The 22,045-nt window shown below is 38.1% G+C and overlaps 1 protein-coding gene across 13 annotated transcripts in view; it reads left to right on the top strand.

Annotated features, from left to right (window-relative positions):
- The window catches only part of ADGRB3 (adhesion G protein-coupled receptor B3), a 452,569-nt gene that overhangs the window by 242,679 nt on the left and 187,845 nt on the right, over nt 1-22,045 (top strand). For all 13 annotated transcript variants that reach the window (XM_048298456.1, XM_048298463.1, XM_048298464.1 and 10 more), the window contains 2 exons: nt 16,661-16,807; nt 17,542-17,617. In XM_048298456.1, coding sequence (XP_048154413.1) covers nt 16,661-16,807; nt 17,542-17,617 — 223 coding nt within the window. The remainder of the gene's footprint in view (nt 1-16,660; nt 16,808-17,541; nt 17,618-22,045) is intronic.

Below are 22,045 nucleotides of genomic sequence, written 5' to 3' on the forward strand. Positions count from 1 at the left end.
TGGTCACCAGTTGCTTTAATTAACAGTAGGGTTAGCTCTATGTTGTTTCTTGTAACACATTGCTATTAAAATCTTATGGCCGCATGCTATCTCCTGTTACTCAGTAGTCAAGTATTTTGAAATGAGAGAGATTTCAAGAACACTTATGGGAAAATAGTATATAGGTACAGTCACTTCTCCAGAAAATCCTATCTCTGGTCCTGTTGTAGAGGAACGTAACTAGAATGTGAGCTGATATCAAAGGCAAATACTTGGAAACCTATCCATATGTGTATGAATTGTGCCCCTTGGTGAAACATATTTCTTCCCTATATTGGCACCAAAAACTCATCTCCAGTAAAGTAGAGGAATGAAAAGAGACTGGCCTTCCCAAGGGGGTGAAACTGTGGGACAGTCATCAGGATGATTGGATCTTCAGGGACTGGCAGGCAGGCAGGCTGCTGCATCTGCACACACAAGACTTCTGTTTGTGAGAGAAACATTCATCAAAAATATAGCAAGCTTATCCCCTCCTTTCTCATTTTAACCTCAAGAGGATAGAATATGTTCATAATGATTAAAGGGAATGTCTCATTTTGCCATTAGGTATCTTAGATTGTTCATTGCAGAAGCACGGAATGAATGCTTTTAATGCTCATTTAGTTTTGAAAATTGCATCACTATCTAGGCAATGAAAAAAAATGGTCTCCATTCACAGTCAACAATGCACAAAGAAAAGTTAATTTCTGCAAAATTAATGTCATTTAACTTTGCCAAATTGAACTTATACCTGTTTCTTGGATGAATAGTTCCACTGCTGGAAGACATGGCTGGTGATTTTATACTGCATCATCTATTTTACATTTGTGATTGTACTTAGAAATAATTTGCAGAAGTTAAAATTATAGATACCCAAAACTCTCCTAAAGCTAAGTCATAGACACTGCATACCAATAGGGCAAGACATTCAAATATGAGACTACTTCTTCTACTTAGAAATAGTATTCAACAGCAAAGCTCAGAGGATTTTAAGTGTTTATGTATATACTGGTTTTAATTTTCTTTGACAAGATATTAGATGGAGTTTGCTGACTACATATTGGTTCTTTGAATGTACTTAGAGAATGTATTTAAGAATTCTCTTTTAAAGCTGGGAAAATGGGTAGGCAAGTAAGTGTGTAAGAATCTGGTAATTCTTTTTTCTTGTAGGCTTTTGTTAGAATATTTTCTTCTGTTCATATTTTTGTTATTCTTTAAATTCTCTAACAGCACATTTACTCATAAGCTTTTTAATACATGGTTTAAGGGAGTCTCTGTCTAGAGACCCGCATGCACATTTTAATGACTTCTTTCCCTATAGATATAATTTCTATTGATACCACTAGTGGCTGTATCCAAATTTTTACCTGTCACTCAGCATTCTCTATGTTCACATTAATCTGCACATTAATCTGCACTGTCAGTGGTTTTAGAAAGGTTTAAAGTCTCTCCTAGCTATATCTGGGTGTGAAATGAGATTGGTCAACCTGCACCTTTTTTCTTTTTTTTTTTTTTCTTTTTTCTTTTATTTAGAGTTTCACTGAAATATAGCTAAACCTTCCCATGAAAAAATCTTAAATAAAGTTATGTTACCTCACAACTGTGTTAGACAATTATCACAGGCTGGCTGACAAGCTAGAAATTTTTAAATTGCCGAAATACTGTTTTGTTTCTTTGCAGCATTTGAACCTCTTGGTGGTACAAAACATTAAGACTTAGTATTTATATTGCTATCTTAATCTTTCATGTTGAAATAGTTTCATTTAGTAGAAGTATATAAACAGGTAGAATTTTTTCATTCAGATCCAGTCTATAATATATTCAAGTTTGGACTAAAGAAGAAAATGATTCTGTAGTTGGTGGCTAGGGTTTTCCCAGGAATGTGAGAAAAACAAAGTCAAGTTACTATTCAAGTGAGCTTTCTTTGTCCTCAGTTTAATCATTTGGACCCATGTTGAACTGATCTGTTTTAGAAGGAGTGAAAAAGTGAAAGAAGGTATGATACAAAACATTGCATAAACATAAGCTAAATGCGTAGTGCATCATTATAAAAAAGGCCAAGGATTTACTTATTAAAACATACTTGCAGATTTTATTTAAAGGCTTCCATCTCCCTCTTATCCTATCCTGTGTATAATTCTCAGTATTTTATACCTCTGTTGAATAATAAAACTTGTTTATTCTTATTAATGTGCTTAAATAAGCTGTTTCACTTTACTGATTTACTTCTTTTGTCACTTCTACTAAGTTCTCATCAGCTCTATTTTTTAGTGTTTATAGAACCAAAGAAATGTTAATGTTGGAAAAGACCTGTAAGATCATTGAGTCCAGCCATTAACATAATACCACTGTGTTCACCACTAAACTATGTCTTTAGGAGCCACATCTACACATCATTAAATAACTCCAGGGATGGGGACTCCACCACTCCCCTAGGCAGAATGTTCCAGTGCTTCAGAACCCTTTCATTCAGGAAAATTTTCCTAATATCTAACCTAAATCTCCCCTGGCATAACTTGAGGCTGTCTCCTCTTGTCTTATAACTTGTTACTTAAGAGATGATAATGAGCCCCACGTGGCTACCAGCCTCCTTTTGGGCAGTTGTAAAGAGTGATAAGATCCCCCCTGAGCCTCCTTTTCTCCAGGCTGAACAACCACAGCTCCCTCAGCTACTCCTCATCAGACTTCTGCTCCTGACCCTTCACCAGTTCCATTGTCCTTCTCTGGACTCCCTCCAGCGCCTCAATGTCCTTCCTGCAGTGACAGACCCAGAAATGGACACAGGATTTGAGGCATGGCCTCACCAGTGCCGAGTACAGAGGGACAATCATTAACCTGGTCCTGCTGGCCACACTACTGCTGATACAGGCCAGGTGCCATTGGCCTTCTTGGCTATCTGGGCACGTGCTGGCTCATGTTCAGCCTGCTATTGACCAGCACCCCCAGGTCCTTTTCCATCGGGTAGCTTTCCAGGCACTCTTTCCCCAGCCTGCAGCACTGCATGGAGTTGTTGTGACCCATGTACAGGACCTGGCACTTTGTCTTGTTGAACCTCATACCATTTTAATTGGCCCATCAGTCCAGATTGTCCAGATCCCTCTGCAGAGCCTTCCTACTCTCCAGCTTCCGACATGCACACCCAACTTGGTATCATCTGCAAAGTGGCTGAAGGTGTACTCGATCCCCTCACCCAGATCATGGATAAAGACCTTAAACCAGACTGGCCCCAATGCTGAGCACTGGGGAACCCCACTAGTGACCATCTGTCAGCTGGATGTGTCTCCATTCACCACCACTCTCTGGGCCTGGCCACCCAGACAGTTCTTAACCCATAGAAGAGTACCCCTGTCCCAGCCATGGGCTGCCAGCTTCTCCAGGAGAATGCTGAGGGTGACAGTGCCAAAGGCTTTACTAAAGTCTGGGTAGACGACATCCACAGCCTTTCCCTCATCCACAAAGCAGGTCACCTTGTCATAGAAGGTAACCAGATCAGTCAAGCAGGACCTGTCTTTCCGAAACTCATGCTGATTCAGCCTGATTCCCTTGTTGTCTAGCCCATGGCCCATCCTGGCACTCAAAAGGATCTGCTCAGTCAAGACCTTGCCTGACATGGAGGTCAAGCTGACAGGCCTACAGTTCTCTGGATCCTCCTTCTGCCCCATCTTGCTGATGTGACTGTTCGTGTAAGTTTTGGGGAAAAGAATTACTCTATGCAAAATTAATTTCTTTCTCCAAGCACTGTAACCAGTATGTTGTCTCAGCACATGCACTGAATTATGAATTTGAGCACCTTTTGAAAATAGTTCATTGCAATGCAAATGTCTCTTTGCAATAAACATAATGTAACTGTAGAACACAGATTTTTAAATCATAAAGATTTAACTAATAGCCACAGTTCACGTCAAGATTGGTCCAGATTATGCTGACCACATCCGTGCTTCTGAAAAAAGTGACTGCTTTGAAATATTATCAAATAACTGAGCATCCTTACACTGACCCCTAACTTTGTTCCTTTTTTGTTCAGTTTAGAAATTTTATTATGAGTGTTTGCCACCAGAGTGCAGTCAGTTTAGTTTCCAATAAAGCACCATTTAGATGTTTTGGGATTAGAGACAGAAAACCCATTTAGTACATAAAAAATATTCTATAAAAGCAATAGCACTGAAAAAACTACACAGAGCAGAGACAGAAAAATAACTAAAGGGGGGAAAAAAGCAATTTTCTTTCCAGGATCCTGTAAAATACTATTTGTTGGGTAACAATGCTATAATCAGGATACGGTGGGGAAGAAGGATCATATATAAATTGCATGTTTTGATTGTCCAGTTCTCCAGGGAATGATTTGTACTAGGGAAGCCATCTTGACTACACATTTTAATACAAGTACTATTGGAAGGCAGTAAATATTTTCATTTTTTTCTGGCTGTCTCCTAGATCTAGCTGTGGAGATAATTACAGTTGCTCCACATAAGATATGGCAGTAATAGCAGAACTGGACTCAGGTGTAAAATACTTGACACTGAATAATTTTGCAAGAATAAAATACAGATTATTTTTAAAAAGAGTTTGCAAAAATTTTCAGTAAATTTGCAGCTTCTCTGGCATATACATTCAGTCACTTTGTGTTAGGACTTTCAGTTACAGGAAATTAATTGAAGCCGTTTCATTGTATTGGTGGGTCATGAAAACTGTTGATGAATAGATAACAACAGTTCCATCCCTGCTTCTTATTTCCATATTTCGTATTCATGAAATCACTTTTTAAAAAAATTCACTATGATTTCTTATGTAGTAACATGCGCAAACTCTTCCGTTCCACTTTAGCTCGCAGGTATAATTGTGTTTTCTGGAATATTGCACAATGTAGAATCACATTTTAACTTTATGGAGCTTCTACCTACAGGCAATATTTCCAGAAAATAAGGGATGGTTCACCAAAGCAGTATAGTTCCAGTTTGGGGGATTCCTATTCTGAATAAATATTTCATAAGCATACTGCAATGAACAGCACAAAGAACTGAAGGAAAAACCATAGCAATAACCCCCAAATTTGTATCGGAATAACTGTAACAGAAAATAGGCTGCAGGTAGGATATAGTGCCAAAGAGAGAGCAGAGTCCCATCAGGTGCTTGTGTTAGGAATCCAAGTGTTGCAGAGCCAGGCACAATGACAGCTCCTTATGACTGTATCTGTCACGCCTCAGGAAAACCTGAGATGTTTTCTTACTCACAGTACTTTCTACACATTAGCTATCCAAAGTGGTCATTCTCTACTGCATGTAAAAGCAAAACTGAAGGCACTCTAAGAGCATTTGAAAATTTTGCCTGAATCCAAATAGACTTTTTTAAGATTTAGAAACCTCTCTGCTGCAGGTATAATGCTATGTTATATCTTGAGTTGATTATTTTGACAATATTCTATGTTTAATTTTGTCACTGAGTTCAGTAATAATGTGCATTTTATGTACTCATCAGTACAAGCAAGGGTTAATCCAGTATTCCTATATGCAGTTTAAGCTCACTGTGCATCAAAATTCAGATGATTTTTTAGAACCCTGAGAAGGCAACACAAGCAACCCTGATTAGGCATCTATGTCTTTCTCTGTCAACATCATTCAAAATGAATGAAAATGTAAGACACCTGAATTCTGACAAGGGAAACAGTAATGGTGTAACATCTGACTTAGCTGACTAGTTGACTCTTTATTTCCATTTCTTTCTAGATGCTTGGATCTTTTTTGATCCCTCCTCCCACAACTTTGATAAACATGAAAAGCTTCTCATTTGGGGGGAGTGGGAGGGAAGAAGCAGGGGATGCTGGAGATGAGATGACCAGAATTAGATAACAAGGGCTGAGCACAGGGTCCACATGCCATAGTGATTCATATGATTGCGTTATAACAGCTCATAATAACCAAGCTCTGTCATTCTTTATAGGCCAGGTTTTCTAGTTAGATCTTTTTTAAAGCATCTCCTCATTATGCGGTTGTTTTATTGAAATGACCATAATAACACTGAGATATTTCTCCCGAGTTATTAAAGTTAATTTAGAATTCAACAATGTGAACAAGTAAATCAAACTCAGTCTAATTAGTATTACTTGCTACTTATATTGGATAGTGTCTATATGTCCCACTGAGGTACTGAGTTTTGTTCTGCCATGCATGATGTAAACAATCTAAATAAAGCATGTGTGCATTATCCTGACAATTATATTTCACAGTGCCCCAGGACAACCTTTTACAATCCCTTAAGCAAATCTTAATCCAGTTTATGTCCTCCATGGAGAATATTCAAGATGAATTAGACGTGCATCCAGAATACAAAGACCTAGTTACGAACTCCTGTGAGGAAGGTTAGAGTCATGGCCTCAACATGAAACTGAGACACAGGAGATCTCTGTTTCTAACAGTTCTGTTTCATATTTTCTGTGTGACTGTGCTCAAGCCTGTCTAGAAGGCATTTAGTGTTCCAGGATATGCTTATTAGCTACTGGGTTCAGGGACAAGCAAGAGTAGGCAGCTCTGTGAGAGAAAACAGGAGACAGCAAGGCATACACACTGGCCTCACTGGCAAAGGCAAGGTCCCACAGCATCCAAAGAAGAAGAGCAGAGAGGGTCTGTGATGGTAGCCAGACTCAGCTAATATTCCACATCAGCAGACAAGTCCATAACAATGGGGCAGTTTTGACATCAAGTTGAGAAATCAAATCAAAGCATCAGGGTCAGGATCTGGTCCAGTGGTTCCCAGGAGAGCCCATAGTGATAAGGTAGGTCCAAAGTCATTAAACCTTGACATGGAATCCACAGGTCAAGTTTCAGAAAACCAAAATACATGGCCATGTACAGTCACAACAGATTCATCTTAAGCACAGCTCCTGAATGAAGGGGCTGTGGGCCCCCATTTCTCACAGTCCTTTTCGCTGTAGTTTGATCTAAGCTCCAAAGTTGCATAAATTTGCAGCTGATTTTGAGTACATGGAGCTTAAGCTGTAGAGGTGTGTGTAATGGGGATGCACTGGTACTGACAGCTTGGGCATCATGTTGAATGCAAAACTCAGAATGGTAGATTCTAGAGAAGTAGTCTGATGCTGACCAGGAAATGCTATGCTTGTGACTAAATTCTGTCTCCTAAATTATCAGAGTCAAGAATTTAGTAAAGCACTAATTTGAGACATCTCATATTTATCTGGGATGAATTAAGCAAACCTGCCTTCCTTCTGAACCCTTGTTTTATGTATTGTACCAGTTGTCAAATGAATATTCGAATAGGTGGTTGGTGTTCTTTTCCTCCTAGATAGGTTTTGATGGTGATAGCCTTGAATCCTAATGGACACTCTCATCCAAGGTAAGAAAGGTATGGTTTATAATGCCTTCAGATGGGGACCCTGTGTTCAAACAGAGACCTAATTGCTAGCAGATCTTCCTACTTCAAGTGCTCAAAACATTAGCTCAGTATTCTAACTAGCAATGTTAGACCAGTAGATCTTTCTCTGACTTAGACAGGTTTTAAAATAGAAAGCAACTTCAGATGCATTTAAAGAGGGGACCGATCTGGTTAGTAAACATACCTAAAGGCTTGAGCTTTTTAAGGATTTATCTGTCTAATTTCTCAATCTTAATGGACCTAAAGTGTAAAAAAAGCTCTGTCTTCTGCTTCTGGAAAGGAAAATGGAGAAACTTATACATTCCTGGTGGATTGCCGTGAAAACAGGAGCCAGCTGCAAGCATTTGCTCCATATCCAGTTTTGCAGGATATGGCTTTTAATCGATCTTTACTGTTTAGGATTCACTAGCTGCTTTCATACTAGTAATCTCTGCATTTCTATGGCAGAGTAATTTACAGTTCTCTCAGTTTTAATTTTCTTGTAGTGTTATCTGAAATTTCTTCACAATGCTATTCTGTATGATAATGAAAATGCTGTTCAACAATAAAATATTGTAGAGATCTGGTTTTAGTTTGCTACTAAAAGCTGTGATTAAAAACATATATTGATCACCATTATTTATTTTGTTTCCCCTGTGTGTGGCTTTTCTACATCAAATTTTCTATCTCCGTGCCTGTGAATTTACTTCTTACATCATCTTTCTATATCCTGAATAACTTAGTTCACATCTTTATAGATTTCTGAATAATAGATTTAGTTATCACTTCCCTAGAGGTAAAACAATAGCCATCTTTTCTTTGCTTCAATTTACTTCTTCTGGGAAGTAATCATTCTGCTCTGCTCTACATCACCCCAAGCAATGTAACGTTCATAGAATATTTGTATCGATTCCCTGCTAATGATTTTCATATCTGTTTGCCTCCTTACCGATCTCTCATCCTTCGTCAAGTCCTCCCCATCTTTTTTAATGGTTTTTATTGGATATCTAACCATGAGCAAGCGTGATAGATAAACATGTAAATGATCTCTCAGTCTCAGCTTTTCTTCTTTCTCCCTTCTCTGCTTCATCATCATTCCCACCTTCTGAGCTCACTACCTTAACATTGCCTTCAGTCTCACTCTCTTTGCTGTTATCAGCTAGAATCATCAGCTCAGACACTTGTTCCAGTCACCTTAGTGACTGAAAAATACTTGATTTCTGCACCTTACCTGCCCAGTAAATCTAAAATGGTGTTGTAGGTGACCTTGCCCCCTCAGTATTGCCCATGGATTTCAACTTTATGTCTGTAAATTAAAGCTCAAGCACTTTATTGCCAATTCATTCTATCTCCTGCATCAGTCTCCATCTTCTGTCTTGCTTTGTGCTGAGTCTTTCTTTTCCTTAAGAAGTGTTTTATGACAAGGCAGGAGAGGCTGCCTGAGACTGTCGCTTTAGTAGCATGAATGCACAGTAATACTAAGACGAACGGAAACAAATACAGCTCCTTCAGAAACAGAGTACCTTTGATGTTGCTCTGGGTCTATTTGGCTGCTCATATCTTCGTCTTCCTCAAAATAATGCCCAGAAGATGGAGTTCTCTTCTAATTAATGAAGTACATCTTCCTACCATGTGTTAAAAGCATTTTTCTAAATAATTACATATTTCAGGAAGCATTCCATTTATCACGAGAATACATTTTCCTCTGACTGCTCTTAAAAAGCTGTTTACATTTTCATTAGTTCAGCTGGGTGTTCTTCAAACTTGTTATTCAGATTAGCAAATTGATTTTATTCTTTACATTCCAGATTTGCCAGCTTCAAATAGCCATATTAAACTTACAGTGTGCATTACTAATTAGTAAATAGTAAAAATGATTAAAAATTACAAAATGCTAAGCTTCTACCCCCCACCCTTCCCCCAGGGGAACATGCAGAAATAGTATCTGGAACATATACAAATTCTATTATGCTATAGCTATTTCCATGCACTATTTCTCAGGGAATAAACTTTAATATTTTCCATAATTATTTTTAAGATTTATTGTCTATAACAACAATTTTTAATGGTATTATTATTGTTTGGACTTGTAATTTTTAGATTTTATTTCCATACCTGGAACAAAGTTATCATAATGAATGTGCAATCAGAAATCGCTTGTGAGACTGCATATGCATATGTGATATTTGATGAGTCTATGAAATTTGTATATTCTTGAGTTTTTCCTCAAATGCAGAATTTGGTACTGAGCAACAAAAGGACACACAACCAAAAGAAAACACTTGCCTGCTGCCTATGATGGTTTTTTTCAAATATGTTAAGTAGCAGAAAAAATCTGAGTTATTATTAAATGCATCCTGATCATTGCCTGAAACCATGCTGCTTTCTAAGTTGTCCTGTATATCATATTGATCATATTATGGTAATGGGTAGCTCTCCCACTGCGTTGTCTATAGAAAACAGAAGGACAATATTCAGAGATCACTGTTAAGGTAGCTTCTTGATTAAACAAAGCATTATTCTTAACCTTTAAACAGGGAGCCTATTTAAGGCAGATTTTGCTTGACATCAAAGGAAGGATTCATGCAAAGTTCATCCTTGATTAGTGAAAATATCTATGAAGTCACTACTTTGGCTTTTGCCTATATTGGTACTGTGTCTTGCTACCGAAGGCTTGAACCGTGAGACAGTATCTGCTTTGGGCTGATGAGCTTCAGAAATGCAAGTACACAGCAGGCTTCTAGGGACATCCCTGTCTTGTCTGCCCATGGAGCAGTAAGTTTTAATTTAAAAATTTATCACTTCTCTGTGGATAGTCATACGAAGTAGTAGTTCTGTTAAGTTATATTTTCTTAGGAGCATTTTGCTGAACATAGTTTGATGTTGGTTCACTGTGAGGACGTTTCATGAGTATTATTTACAGAAGGAAAATTACCTTGTTTTTTTGCTCATGTTCATGTAAGAGGATGCCACTTCACCACAGTCCTTCTGTTATACATAATCTTGTAGGTGGTAAGAAGTGATTTTATCTTTGGACTGAGAGAAGGATTTTAATGAAGCCTGCTCACAGGCAGAGTTCTGTAGCAGATCTGGAGATCCGTAAATCAGTCTCCTTTAAATGGGGGTTTCACCATTCGTGTTTGTTGCAAATTGTCTTTAAAATGAGGGGATTTAAGTGGATAGAGAAAATCTATTACAAATATCTTCTTCAATATGTCCATTTGGTTTTTTGTTGATGATCCAGGCAAGACTTTGTTCCCCATGTATCCAACATGGGCTGACTTAAATAAGCTTCTTTATTCTCTAAAAACCAAATTTTTTACATTTAGGGTCAAAAGACTAATTCTAGAATGTGTAAATATTGTTCTAATTGATTCTTCTTAACAGAGGTGTTTTGCAGAAATGCTCAGTATTCTGTGTTTCAACACAAAAACCTTTCATATTCTTTGTTAAAATCATCTCTGACAATATCAATTCTAGTTTACCCAGAAACAGATTTAGCAGGAGCTGTCTCAGAAGGGCAGTAAAACATTGCCTGTTTCAAAAATCAAAATGTGCTAAGTGATGAACTCGAGCAAGTCAAAATAGGATAGGAAAATAGCAAATGATGCTGCTAATATACACATTTTCTGTTTTCTGTAACTGAAATGCAACCAAATTCTGTATCTTAAGTTACTGCAAATTAGAGATCAACATGGTTACTGTGCTGTAAAGCACAACACACCCAGAATATTATCACTTATAAGAAAGCAGAATCAGAACTGGTATTGCAGCTAAGGGGAGACATCTGTAACAACCTGTAAATCAGGTCTACAGCTTCCCCCATGAGGGGAAGAGGAGGGGCAGGCACTGAAGTCTTCTCTCTGGTGACCAGTGAAAGGACCCAAGGAAATGATCTGAAGCTGTGTTGTTGGGGTTTAGGTTGGGTATTAGGAAAAGATTCTTCACTCAGAGTGTGGTTGGGCACTGGAACAGGCATCACAGTGCTAAGGGAAGTGTTCACAGCACTAAGCTTGCCAGAGTTCAACAAGAATTTGGACAATGCTCTCAGGCACATGGTATGATTCTTGGGGTAGGTATCCTGTGCATGTTGTAATTTTAAAACCTGAATCTCTGTTATGAGAACTAAAGTTGCATTTAGTTCATGAGCAAACATCCAGTTGTTTATCTGTCATGTCTTTCAGTGAATCTGATTTTCTGTTCAAATTTATTTATTATTCAAGGGGCTAGTTCCAAAATTTTACCAGTTTTTGTTGGATACAGGAGGCTAATGGGTGAATACTAAAGAGGAGGGAATTTTTTTCATGACACTTACTTGGTTGCTTTATCTTTTTGTTGGTTATCAATCCAGACCAATCAGAGAGCTACTAGAAGTTGCACTAGGCAGCTTATAACTCACTCAGGGTTATAGGGATCAAGGCAATACATTTCAACTTTTCTAGGCCATGATCTACAAGAGCTACTCATACAGGAACTACACTATATTTTTCGCTCTAAGTTTTTTTGACACATTAATTAGCCACTTTTGTGCTGTTCTAAATAATCTGCTTAAATATCATTCACATATTGTTGTGTGTAACCAGGTCATTTGTATAGTGATGGAAAATGGTCTATTCCTATCAGTTTGGTGTTAATCAGTTACAACAATGTTTTGTATTACTTGGTTGTGGTATGATCAGTTAGTAGTTGCCAATTCTGAAATTTTCAGTAGAACGGTATCAAACAGGTTATCTGCAACTGCAACACGAAAATGAAATAAAGGGAAAAGGAGATGTATTGGTAAAGGATATTAAGAAATAATCCATCACAGTTCAAAGCAATCACTAAATTGAGTAGACTAGACTACTTACATGGATTCTTCTGAATCAATAATTGTTATGGAAATATCAAATATGTATGTATTCTTATGTGCAATTGAACTACTGTCTTGTAGTTTATACCAAAGTGCATCAAAAAAATACTCAAAGAAGCCTCTTGTCTCAGGCTTCTGCCACCCAGAGCTCAACATGCAGCTTGCACTGCAGATGTGCACAGTGAGCACCTGTACTAAATCACAGAATGATACAATTGTAGAATATGCTGAGTTGGAACAGGCCCATCACTGAGTCCCACTGCTGGGCCTGTGCACGACAACCCCAAGAATCACACCATGTGCCTGAGAGCTTTGTCCAAACACTTCTTGAACTCTGTCAGGCTGGTGCTGTGACCACTGCCCTGGGGAGCCATTTCGGTGCCCAACTGCTCTGGGTGAAGAACCTTTTTCTGATATCCAACTAAACCTCCCCTGACACATTGCCTCAAATCCTGTCTCTGGTCACCAGAGTTGAGATCAGTACGTACCCTTCCACTTCCCCTCTTGAGGCTGTTGAACACCACAGTGAGGTCTTTCAACAGTCTCCTCCAGGCTGAACAGACCAAGTGACCTCAGCCACTCCCCACATGGCTTCCCCTCCTGACCCTTCACCATCCTACTCACCCTCCTTTGGACACTCTCCAGTAGCTTAATGTCTTATATTGTGATGCCTAAAACAGCAGACAGGACTTGTAGGAATTGCTGTGATACAAGTAAATAAAAGAGAGAATTTTCCATGTTGGAAGAGTTTAATTTGACACATGAAGATTTTCCTCAACTTCTGCTTAGGTCATTTTCATTTTAGTTTTCTTTTTTTTTCTGTTTTTTCATCTTCTTTTCCTACTTTACATTTTTTTTCTTATTAATATTGTCTTTGACTATTTTTCCAGTAGTATGCAATTTGTGTGTCAATACTGTGCAAAAATACTCATACCACAATGCCTAAAAGTGTCCTTGTTTGTCAAGTGTTCCATCTCACAAATTCAGGACATGATGATTTGGTATATGGTAATTTAAAATAATAACAAAGAAAACCCCTGTGAGAAACCTTTGTTTTTTTCAAATGAGAAGACATAATCCTTGTGTGGCAATTGCAGAACTGAATCATTTGGGTTCCAGAACTTTAAGCATTGTTTTCTAATACAAACCTAACATTAAAAGAGTACAATAAAGTACAAAGCGAATGATGTCTCATTATCTGTGTATAAGAAACTCGCATTTGAGTTTCTGACATACAAATGACCCAGCACATGAATTATATACATTCCCCTCTAAAAGGCTTGTTGATTTCATTTCACAATAAGTAATTATTTTGTGCTGCAGATTAAAAGTGAGATTGAGAGCCTCACTTCACAATGGAAAGACAGCTGATCATGAGCCAAAGTCTCATTGAAATGAGTCATAGACTAATATTTAATAAGAATATTAGCTCTCCTAAAATATAAAATACAGTTTACAGTGGTACTGAAAAGGTGGGAACTATTTCATGTATCCACCTGGTCATCTTGATAGACCTGAACTTGTCTCCTCCAGTCAAATTCCATTAAATTATCTTACACCTTGGAGCATCAGAGCCCCGTTAGGCACATCCTCATGGAATCATTTGGCAATGTGTCTAAACAAGGACCTTATTATCTCTGTGGATCTGTAAGAAACAGACTTTGAAAGACATGGAATATGCACTACTGACTCATATTCAACTTTCTGTCACCCAGGATGCCTAAGTATCTTTCCATGGCACTGCTTTCCAGCATCTCATTTGCCAGTCTGTGTCTAAATCCAGGGCTGCCCCATCCCACGTGCAGAATCTGGTACTTACCTGTGTTGAGCTTCAGATGGTTGGTGATTGCTCAGCCCTCTAATTTACTAGGGTCTCTCTGCAGGGCCTCCCTGCCTTTGAGGGAGTCAACAGCTCCTCCCAGTTTCATACCAACTTGCTTAGTATCCCTTCCAGCCTGCCTCCAGGTCATTTATGAAGTTGTTGACAAGAACAGGGCTGAGGATGGAGCCCTGTGGAACCCTCTAGTGACAGGTCACCAGTCTGATGTCACCCCATTCACTCTAACCCTTTGTGCCTGACCTGTGAGCCAGTTGCTCACCCATCACACAATGTGTTTATCCAGATGAATGCTGGACATTCTGTCCAGAAGGATTCTATAAAAGACAGTATCAAAAGCTTGACTGAAATCCAAAGAGATCGCATTTACTGGCTTCCTTTGATCAGCTAGGTGGGTTACCTTGTCATAAAAGGAAATCAGGCTTGATAAAGCAAGACTTTTGTTTGATTGTAAGTAAAAAAACCTTATCTGAACCATGAATGGAAATATATAGGATCATAGAATCATTTAGGTTGGAAAAGAGCTTCAAGATTATTGAGTCCAACTGTAAACCAAACACTGCCCAATAAATACATATATTTATATTTATTCCATATAAGACATAAGTCAGATTTTTAGGTTTTATGCTTTGGTTTTGTTATTCATCACCTAAATAATAACAAGTATTTTGGAGTTTTTGGTTCTGGGTATTGTTTAGGTACTATGATAAATGGCCCTATTTAAAATACAGAGGGAGATGGAGTACAGAAAGTACTATCCTAGACCCTCACCATTTATCCAGTACTAAAGTGGTTTTCTGTTTTGCAGAGTGAATTCCATTGAATAACATTGATTTCCTATTTCAATAAAGGGAACTGTCGGCCAAAAGGTGGATGAAGTATTAAGGCTCTACTATCTAATTAGATAGATAGATAGATAGATAGATAGATACACAGATAAATACTGTGCAAGTAAAAAAAAAAAGCCCAGTATTGTCTTATACAGGCTGTATTTAATTTTGAAAACTAAATAACTGTTAGTTTAATTTTATTTATGTGGAAAATAAAATTATTTTAAGAACTACTGGAAAAAATCCATTTTTACAGTGTGAATATATTCTGTATAACCATTGATTGCATGTGAAAGCACACAATCCATTTTATGCCCCAGTAATTCTGAAACATCTGAACTCTATTCCCTCCACATACCACCTGAAAATTCACAAGACTAAGCACCCCCTTAGTGCTGGGAATGGATTTGCCATTGCAGCCTGGAGGGGATTGTAACTAGCATTATAAAGCCCTGATGATAGTTTTATAATGGAAAGTCTGAAACAACCTCAAGTACCACGTCATTAATGTGATTCTGTAATACATAACCAGTCTAATCTGAAAATAAGAATCAGTTATTAAGGAATACGTTTGTGGAGTTAATATTGTTAACTTCTTAATTTTGCTCTTCTCTTGTATTTGAATTAGTTTTCTTTCAAATAAAATCTTCTGATGAGACACCTAATGGTTTTCTACTTTAACTTTTCTGTTCTGCTTGTTTTTACAGCTGTTCCCCATTGTATTTATGTTTAACCCCCTTGCAGAGTCCTTGCAGTGAAATCATTATGCAGATCAAAGTATAGTCCTGATATCCAAACTCTTCCAACTACATTAGCCTCTTCATAAATTGATTAGGAAAGACATTGCACAGGAAATGGCTATCAAGATGGCTTACATTAAGAATGGAGCTAGTGCTCCAGATGTGTTTTCTGAGTGTGTGTACATGCTTGCAGCCTTGTCAATTCCTTTAAAGTAGTTTGAGTCTTACTAGACACTGACAGTGTTGCCATGGAGTTGTACTTGGATTTCACAGCAAAGCTGAAACTGATTTCCAGATGAGAATTGAGTTAGAAAATGGGGAGAAAACCAGAACGAGTAAACAAATTTCCAAACTATCTTTAGATTTGATACCTACTTTTTCTGTCTTGCTATATCTATTACAGATATAACACCTATGTTGTTTGGGTGTTGAGTTTTTTTAGATGGAAAAAATATAATTAAGAATTCAGAATTGAGATTATTCTTTCAAGGAAAAGCAATAAGATGCTATACTGCATTACTTTACTTTGTGTGAAAATGAGGTCTTTTAATATGTGAATCTCCTTAATGGATCTATCTTGAGATTGTGCCTGTATAGAGGATAAAAGCTCTGATATTGCTTCATTAGCCTGTATCAAGAAGTTTTGTTTCCCAAAGCAATTTTCAGCATCTTTTTCCTTTTATTGTCACATTTGATTATTTTAGAATTTGCTCTGAAGACACAACAATGTCCTTATGTGTGAATTTCAGGGTATAAGATGGTACATTCAATAATCCCTGTTAAGAAATTAAATCAGAATCTGGCTGACAAATGTTACGATCAATATCACACAATTAATCCGTAGTAGACTGCATAATAAACAGAAGATTATGCTTTCTGAGCCAGTTAATGTCCTATGAATTCCTGCTTTACTTGAAATGTGTCATTAAAAGTTTTGTTATTGCTGTACTGTTGTCACTCTATGATGCTTTAACATATGAAACACAATTTTATTTGATTTTATGATTTTTCTTACTAGTGGCTAGCATTCAGAAGCTTCCTGCTGCATCTGTTTTAACTGACATCAATTTCCCCATGAAAGGAAGAAAAGGAATGGTTGATTGGGCACGAAACTCAGAGGACAGGGTTGTCATTCCAAAAAATATCTTCACTCCTATGTCAACAGGTAAAAAAGCGTATCAGCATGTTAATTTTCTATTAGCTTTAGCAAGGAAACTCTGCATGTGTCTCATGGGATCACTGTATAATATAGGATTTGTTCTTTTATTCCTCTACCCATAGTTGATCCTAGAGAGAAATGAATGGGCTTAATTTCAGCACCTTGATAAAAAGTGCTGCACAAATCCTAGACATTATTTTCTACAGCAAAGAGACAATGCTTTACTTAGTTACTGTGCACAGGATTTAATCTGTGTGATCTGAGGTGAGCTGAAGTGCAGCTCCGCTGAACCCCCTGAAGCTGCTGTACTCCAGCAGACAGAGTCATTGCAACATAACTCTTACCCAAGGAAGCTCAGCAGGCAAATTAGCCTAACTTCAGGTACAATTTACAAATATCATTGCAGTGCAGGTCTCTGACAGTAGAGAATTTACTCACTAAGCCTTAAACTCTACAGACATTCTTTGAGAATGCTTAATTATAAATGTAAGTGAACTAGCATGGATGTCAGTATACAATGATGGATGTCTTGAAAATGTGATTTTCAGTGGTTTAAATCTTTCGATATGCTCCTGACAGTGCTACATTTTTATGACAGACTTCCAGGATATAATTCAAAATTATGATGGTTTATTTAAAATAAAACTTATATTACAAAGATAGATGATATTCAGAGATTTTTATGCTGATGAACGCTTGGGAAAGAGAGTTTTAAAATTTTTTTTCCTTATTCTTTTCAGAACTAGATGAATCAACTGTATTTGTACTTGGAGCAGTGCTATACAAAAATTTAGAACTCATTTTGCCCACTTTGAGGTAAGAAATTTCATAAATACAATATGAATTGACGTATTTCAGGATCATAACTATACTATATGTCAAGATAAAAGCAGACAGTCAAGACTATTTGCATATTAGTACTGCTGGATTTTTTTTTCATTATATTTATAATGTATATGCATATATTAATCTCTCCATCATGCTTAGTTACTTGCACGATAGAAATAGCCTTTGCATCAAATTGCCTTAATTTATATTTTATGTAATCTATATTAAACTTAATTACAGAAATTTTTGATCAGAAGTATATGCAGTGATGTACCTTAATGGTCAGACCACTTGAGCTTCAATCTACTGTTTGTCCAGATAGTACAAATGGTCTTGTAATGACATCATAACTTGACATACTAAAGTTGTCTGCTCAACTTCTACAGAAGTCTCTAGCAGTAGTTTTCCAAACATTTTTTCAGTGCAAATTGTATTCAGAAGGGACAGCATAGCTATAGAGAGGATCCGTTTTAGAAACAAGACATGCATGTGCTGAACAGCTGGAGTATATAAGTTTTCAGGGCCACACACATGCAGAAAGATACAGGAAGGCCTCTTGTTTCACTTTTTCCTTTTTGTACTTGCCAGAAGACAATTTGGAAATAAATATTTCGCCTCCTCTTTTCTAATTACCAGTTATGATAATTTCGTGGTCCATTAATACTACCTTATTTTATATGATCCTGTGCACCACTGGTCTACTAATGCCCTTTTACAGTAAAAGAAACACATGCAGATGGTGTCACAATAGGTCCTACTGAATTCACAATAATTAGAAAAGATGGTAATAAGGAAGCCACCAGATCACCTTTCCCTACTCTATTTAGCCAAAACATCAGGATTTGAAACAAAGAATGGAAAAACAAGAGGTTTTTACCAAAATCTATCTGAAAACAAAAAAACCACTAATTCCTAAGAAAATTAAAAATCTACTTCCTAGCAAAGTTTCAACGTGCTGTGGAATGAGTAGCTGCAAGTTAGGGACAGAAATCTCTCTGAGGTAGAGCACAATTTGAACAGTGATGTCCTGACAGGACACCTGGAAGCCTAAAAGTGCTGGCAAGGGCCATCTGTGCTTAAGGCATGATATAAATGACAGCTCATCCACTTCTGAAGTGTTGTTAAGCACTTCCCATTTGTTGTACCAGTTTCTGAAATTAGCCAGGAAGGAAGAGATGTTTGTAAAAGATTTTTTTTTTTTTACCCCATACTCAAAGAACCAGTGACAACTGGCTTATTTGAGTTAGTTCTTTTTGGTAGACTTCAGATAAAAATCTGACAGTCCTAGGAAAGCATCAATGTGGCTATGTACTTTTCAGACCTTTATATTGTAAACTACAGTCTATGGTCATGCCTTTTCAGCCTTCACAGGTCTCTAGTTTTAATTTACAGAAAAACGGTGTAAATGTTAAATTCTGTATGTTTGCTTATATGAAAAGTGTTTCAGAGCCCTTATTTCATCCATTAGAAAAGTGAGGTTTATATGCCTTACTAGATTTTCCCTAGAAACAATACTATTGTTTTTAAAATTATTCCCAAGTAGCAGGAATAAGGGCAGAACAGGGACATAAAAGTATAGCAGTGTAAACGCTATGGATTATAAGTGCTTTTTGGTTCCCAAATATTTTGCTTTTGTCTGTTCTGTTTTCAGCTGGTTACTGATTTGCACTGCTAATTTAACCACTTCTCTGTACAGTTCAGTTCATAGATAGGTTTTGTGACTTATTTTACCAAAATGGTCTAATAATCTATGTATATCTATTCAAAAATGAAGTCTTTAGAAATTCAAATACAAAGGTATCCTACTTTGCCTCTGAATTTGTTCAATATTCTTTGAATCTAATTCTCAGGTGCCTGTAAAAAGGAACCTAGCACTATTACTCTCTTATGTATGTGAATGAGGAATAAAAGTAATTATTAATCTGTGATATAAAAATATAACGCATATTCCTCTAGTGTCTTCTTTGTCTGGAATATAGCACTTTGCATTTCCTTAATGAAATACTTTTCTTATTATGAAGCTATACTGAAACTTTTAAGCTTACATCTCTTACCTCACCAGGAAGTGTATCATGCAGGATTTCTTTTCCCATGGCAATCATATTCAAAATATGATCTCATGGGCTTAAAATAGTACCTCAGAAAAGTCACAATTTCAAACTGCTTTCATAGAATTATAGTGTCATTGAAAGGTCTGCCTCCAAATATCATCTAATTCTAACTTCCCTCCATGGGCAGGGACACTTTCCACTAGACCAGGCTGCTCACAGCTCCATCCAGCCTGACCCTGAACACTTGTAATGACAGGACATCCACAGCTTCTCTGAGCAACCTGTTCCAGTGTCTCAACACCCTCATTAAAAATTTTTTCTTCCTTATGTCTAATCTAAATTTATCATGTTTCAATTTAAAACCTTTGTGCCTTGCCCTGTCACTACAGGTATTGGTAAAAAGTCTCAGTCTTTATCTTAGTGTCCCTTTACGAATCGAAAGCCTGCAATAAGGTCTTCATGGAGCTTTCTGTTCTCCAGGATGAACAACCCCAACCCTCTGAACCTTTCTTCATAGGAGAGATGTTCCAGCCCTCTGATCATTTTAATGGCCCTACCCTGGACCTCTTTCATGCCTTTCTTGTGCTGGGAATTCCACAGATGGACATAGCACTCTAAGTGGTGTTTCACAAGAGCAGAGCAGAGAGGCAGAATCACCTCCTTCTCCCTGCTGGCTGTGCATCTTTTGATGCAGCCCAGCATCAGGGTACAATTGACTTTCTGGGCTGCAAGCCTGCATTGCCAGCTCATGTTCAACATTTCATCTACCAGTGTCCTCCAATATTTCTTGATAGGCTGCTCTCAATCCTTCTATCCTCTAGACTGTATTGATACCAAGGATTGCTTCAACCCAGATGCAGGACCTTTCAATCAGCTTTGTTGAACTTCCTGAGTTTTTCAAGGACCTGGCTCTCAAGCCTGTGAAGGTCCCTCTCGATGGCATCACTTCCCTCCAGCATGTCACCCACACTGTGGTGTCATCAGAAAACCTGCTGAAGGTGCCCTCAATCCTTTTGTTCGTGTCATTGATGAAGATACTCAATACTATTGAATGCATTTTGACACCTTCAGATATTTTAATGTTCATTCAGATAGAGTATCAGCAAAACCTTTGATACTGTCTTCCATGGCATTCTCCTGGAGAAACTGGCAGCCCATGGCTTGGACAGATACTCTTTTCACTAGGTAATAAACTAGCTTGGATGAACAGGCCCAGACTGGTCGTGAACGGTACTACATCAGGTTGGCAAACAGTCTCTAGTGGGGTTGCCCAATATTGGGCAGTATTGGGGCCAGCCCTGTTTAATGTCTTCATTTATGATCTGGGTGAGGGGATCAAGTGAACCCTCAGTAAGTTCGCAGATGATACTAAGCTGAATGGGAGTGTTGATCTGCGGAGGCCAGGAAGGCTCTGCAGAGGGATCTGGAAAGGCTGGTTCAGTGGGCAGAGGCCGGTGGTGTGAGGTTCAACAAGATAAAGTGCTGGGTTCTGCACTTGGGTCACAACAACCCCATGCAGCATTACAGTCTGGGAGAAGAGTGGCTGGAAACCTGCCTGGTGGAAAGGGACCTGGCAGTGTTGGTTGACAGCAGCTGAACATGAGCCAATGGCATCCTGACCTGTATCAGCAATAGTGTGGCCAGCAGGACCAGGGCAGTGATTGTCTGGTTGTACTCTGACTCGCTCCCTGATGAGGCCACATCTCAAATCCTGTGTTCAGTTCTTGGCCCCTCACTGTGAAAAGGACATTCAGGTGCTGGAGAATGTCCAGAGAAGGGCAGTGGAGCTGGTGAAGGGTCTGAAGCAAAAGTCCCATAAAGAGAGGCTGAGGGAGCTGGGGTTATTTAGCCTGGAGAAAAGGAGGCTCAGGGGGGACCTTTTCACTCTCTACAACTCCCTGAAAGGAGTTTGTAGCCAGGTGGTGGTTGGGCTCTTCTCCTAGACAACAAACAACAGGACAAGAGGAAAAGGCCTCAAGCTCTGCCATGGGAGGTTCAGGTTGGATATCAGGAAGAATTTTTCACTGAAAGGGTGGTTAAGCACTGGAATGGGCTTCCCAGGGAGGTGTTGGAGTCCCTATTCCTGCAGGTGTTCAAGAAATTACTGGACATGGCACTTAGTGCTATGGTCTAGTTGACAAGGTGGTGACCAATAGAAGGTTGGATTTGATGATCTTAGATGTCTTTTCCAGCCTAGGTGGTTCTGTGATTCTGTAATTTGAAATTGGAAAAAAAGCTGCAACTGTGGTTAGTGCTGAATTTGTTATTACTCTGTGGAAATTAGAAGTGACATGCAGGTTTTAAAGTGATCTTTATTATGGTCTGTTTTATTGTTTTGAACTTGTTCAGGTACGTGAATGAAGGT

Source organism: Corvus hawaiiensis, chromosome 3, assembly GCF_020740725.1.
Source record: "Corvus hawaiiensis isolate bCorHaw1 chromosome 3, bCorHaw1.pri.cur, whole genome shotgun sequence".
In the NCBI taxonomy this organism is placed as follows: Eukaryota; Metazoa; Chordata; class Aves; order Passeriformes; family Corvidae; genus Corvus; species Corvus hawaiiensis.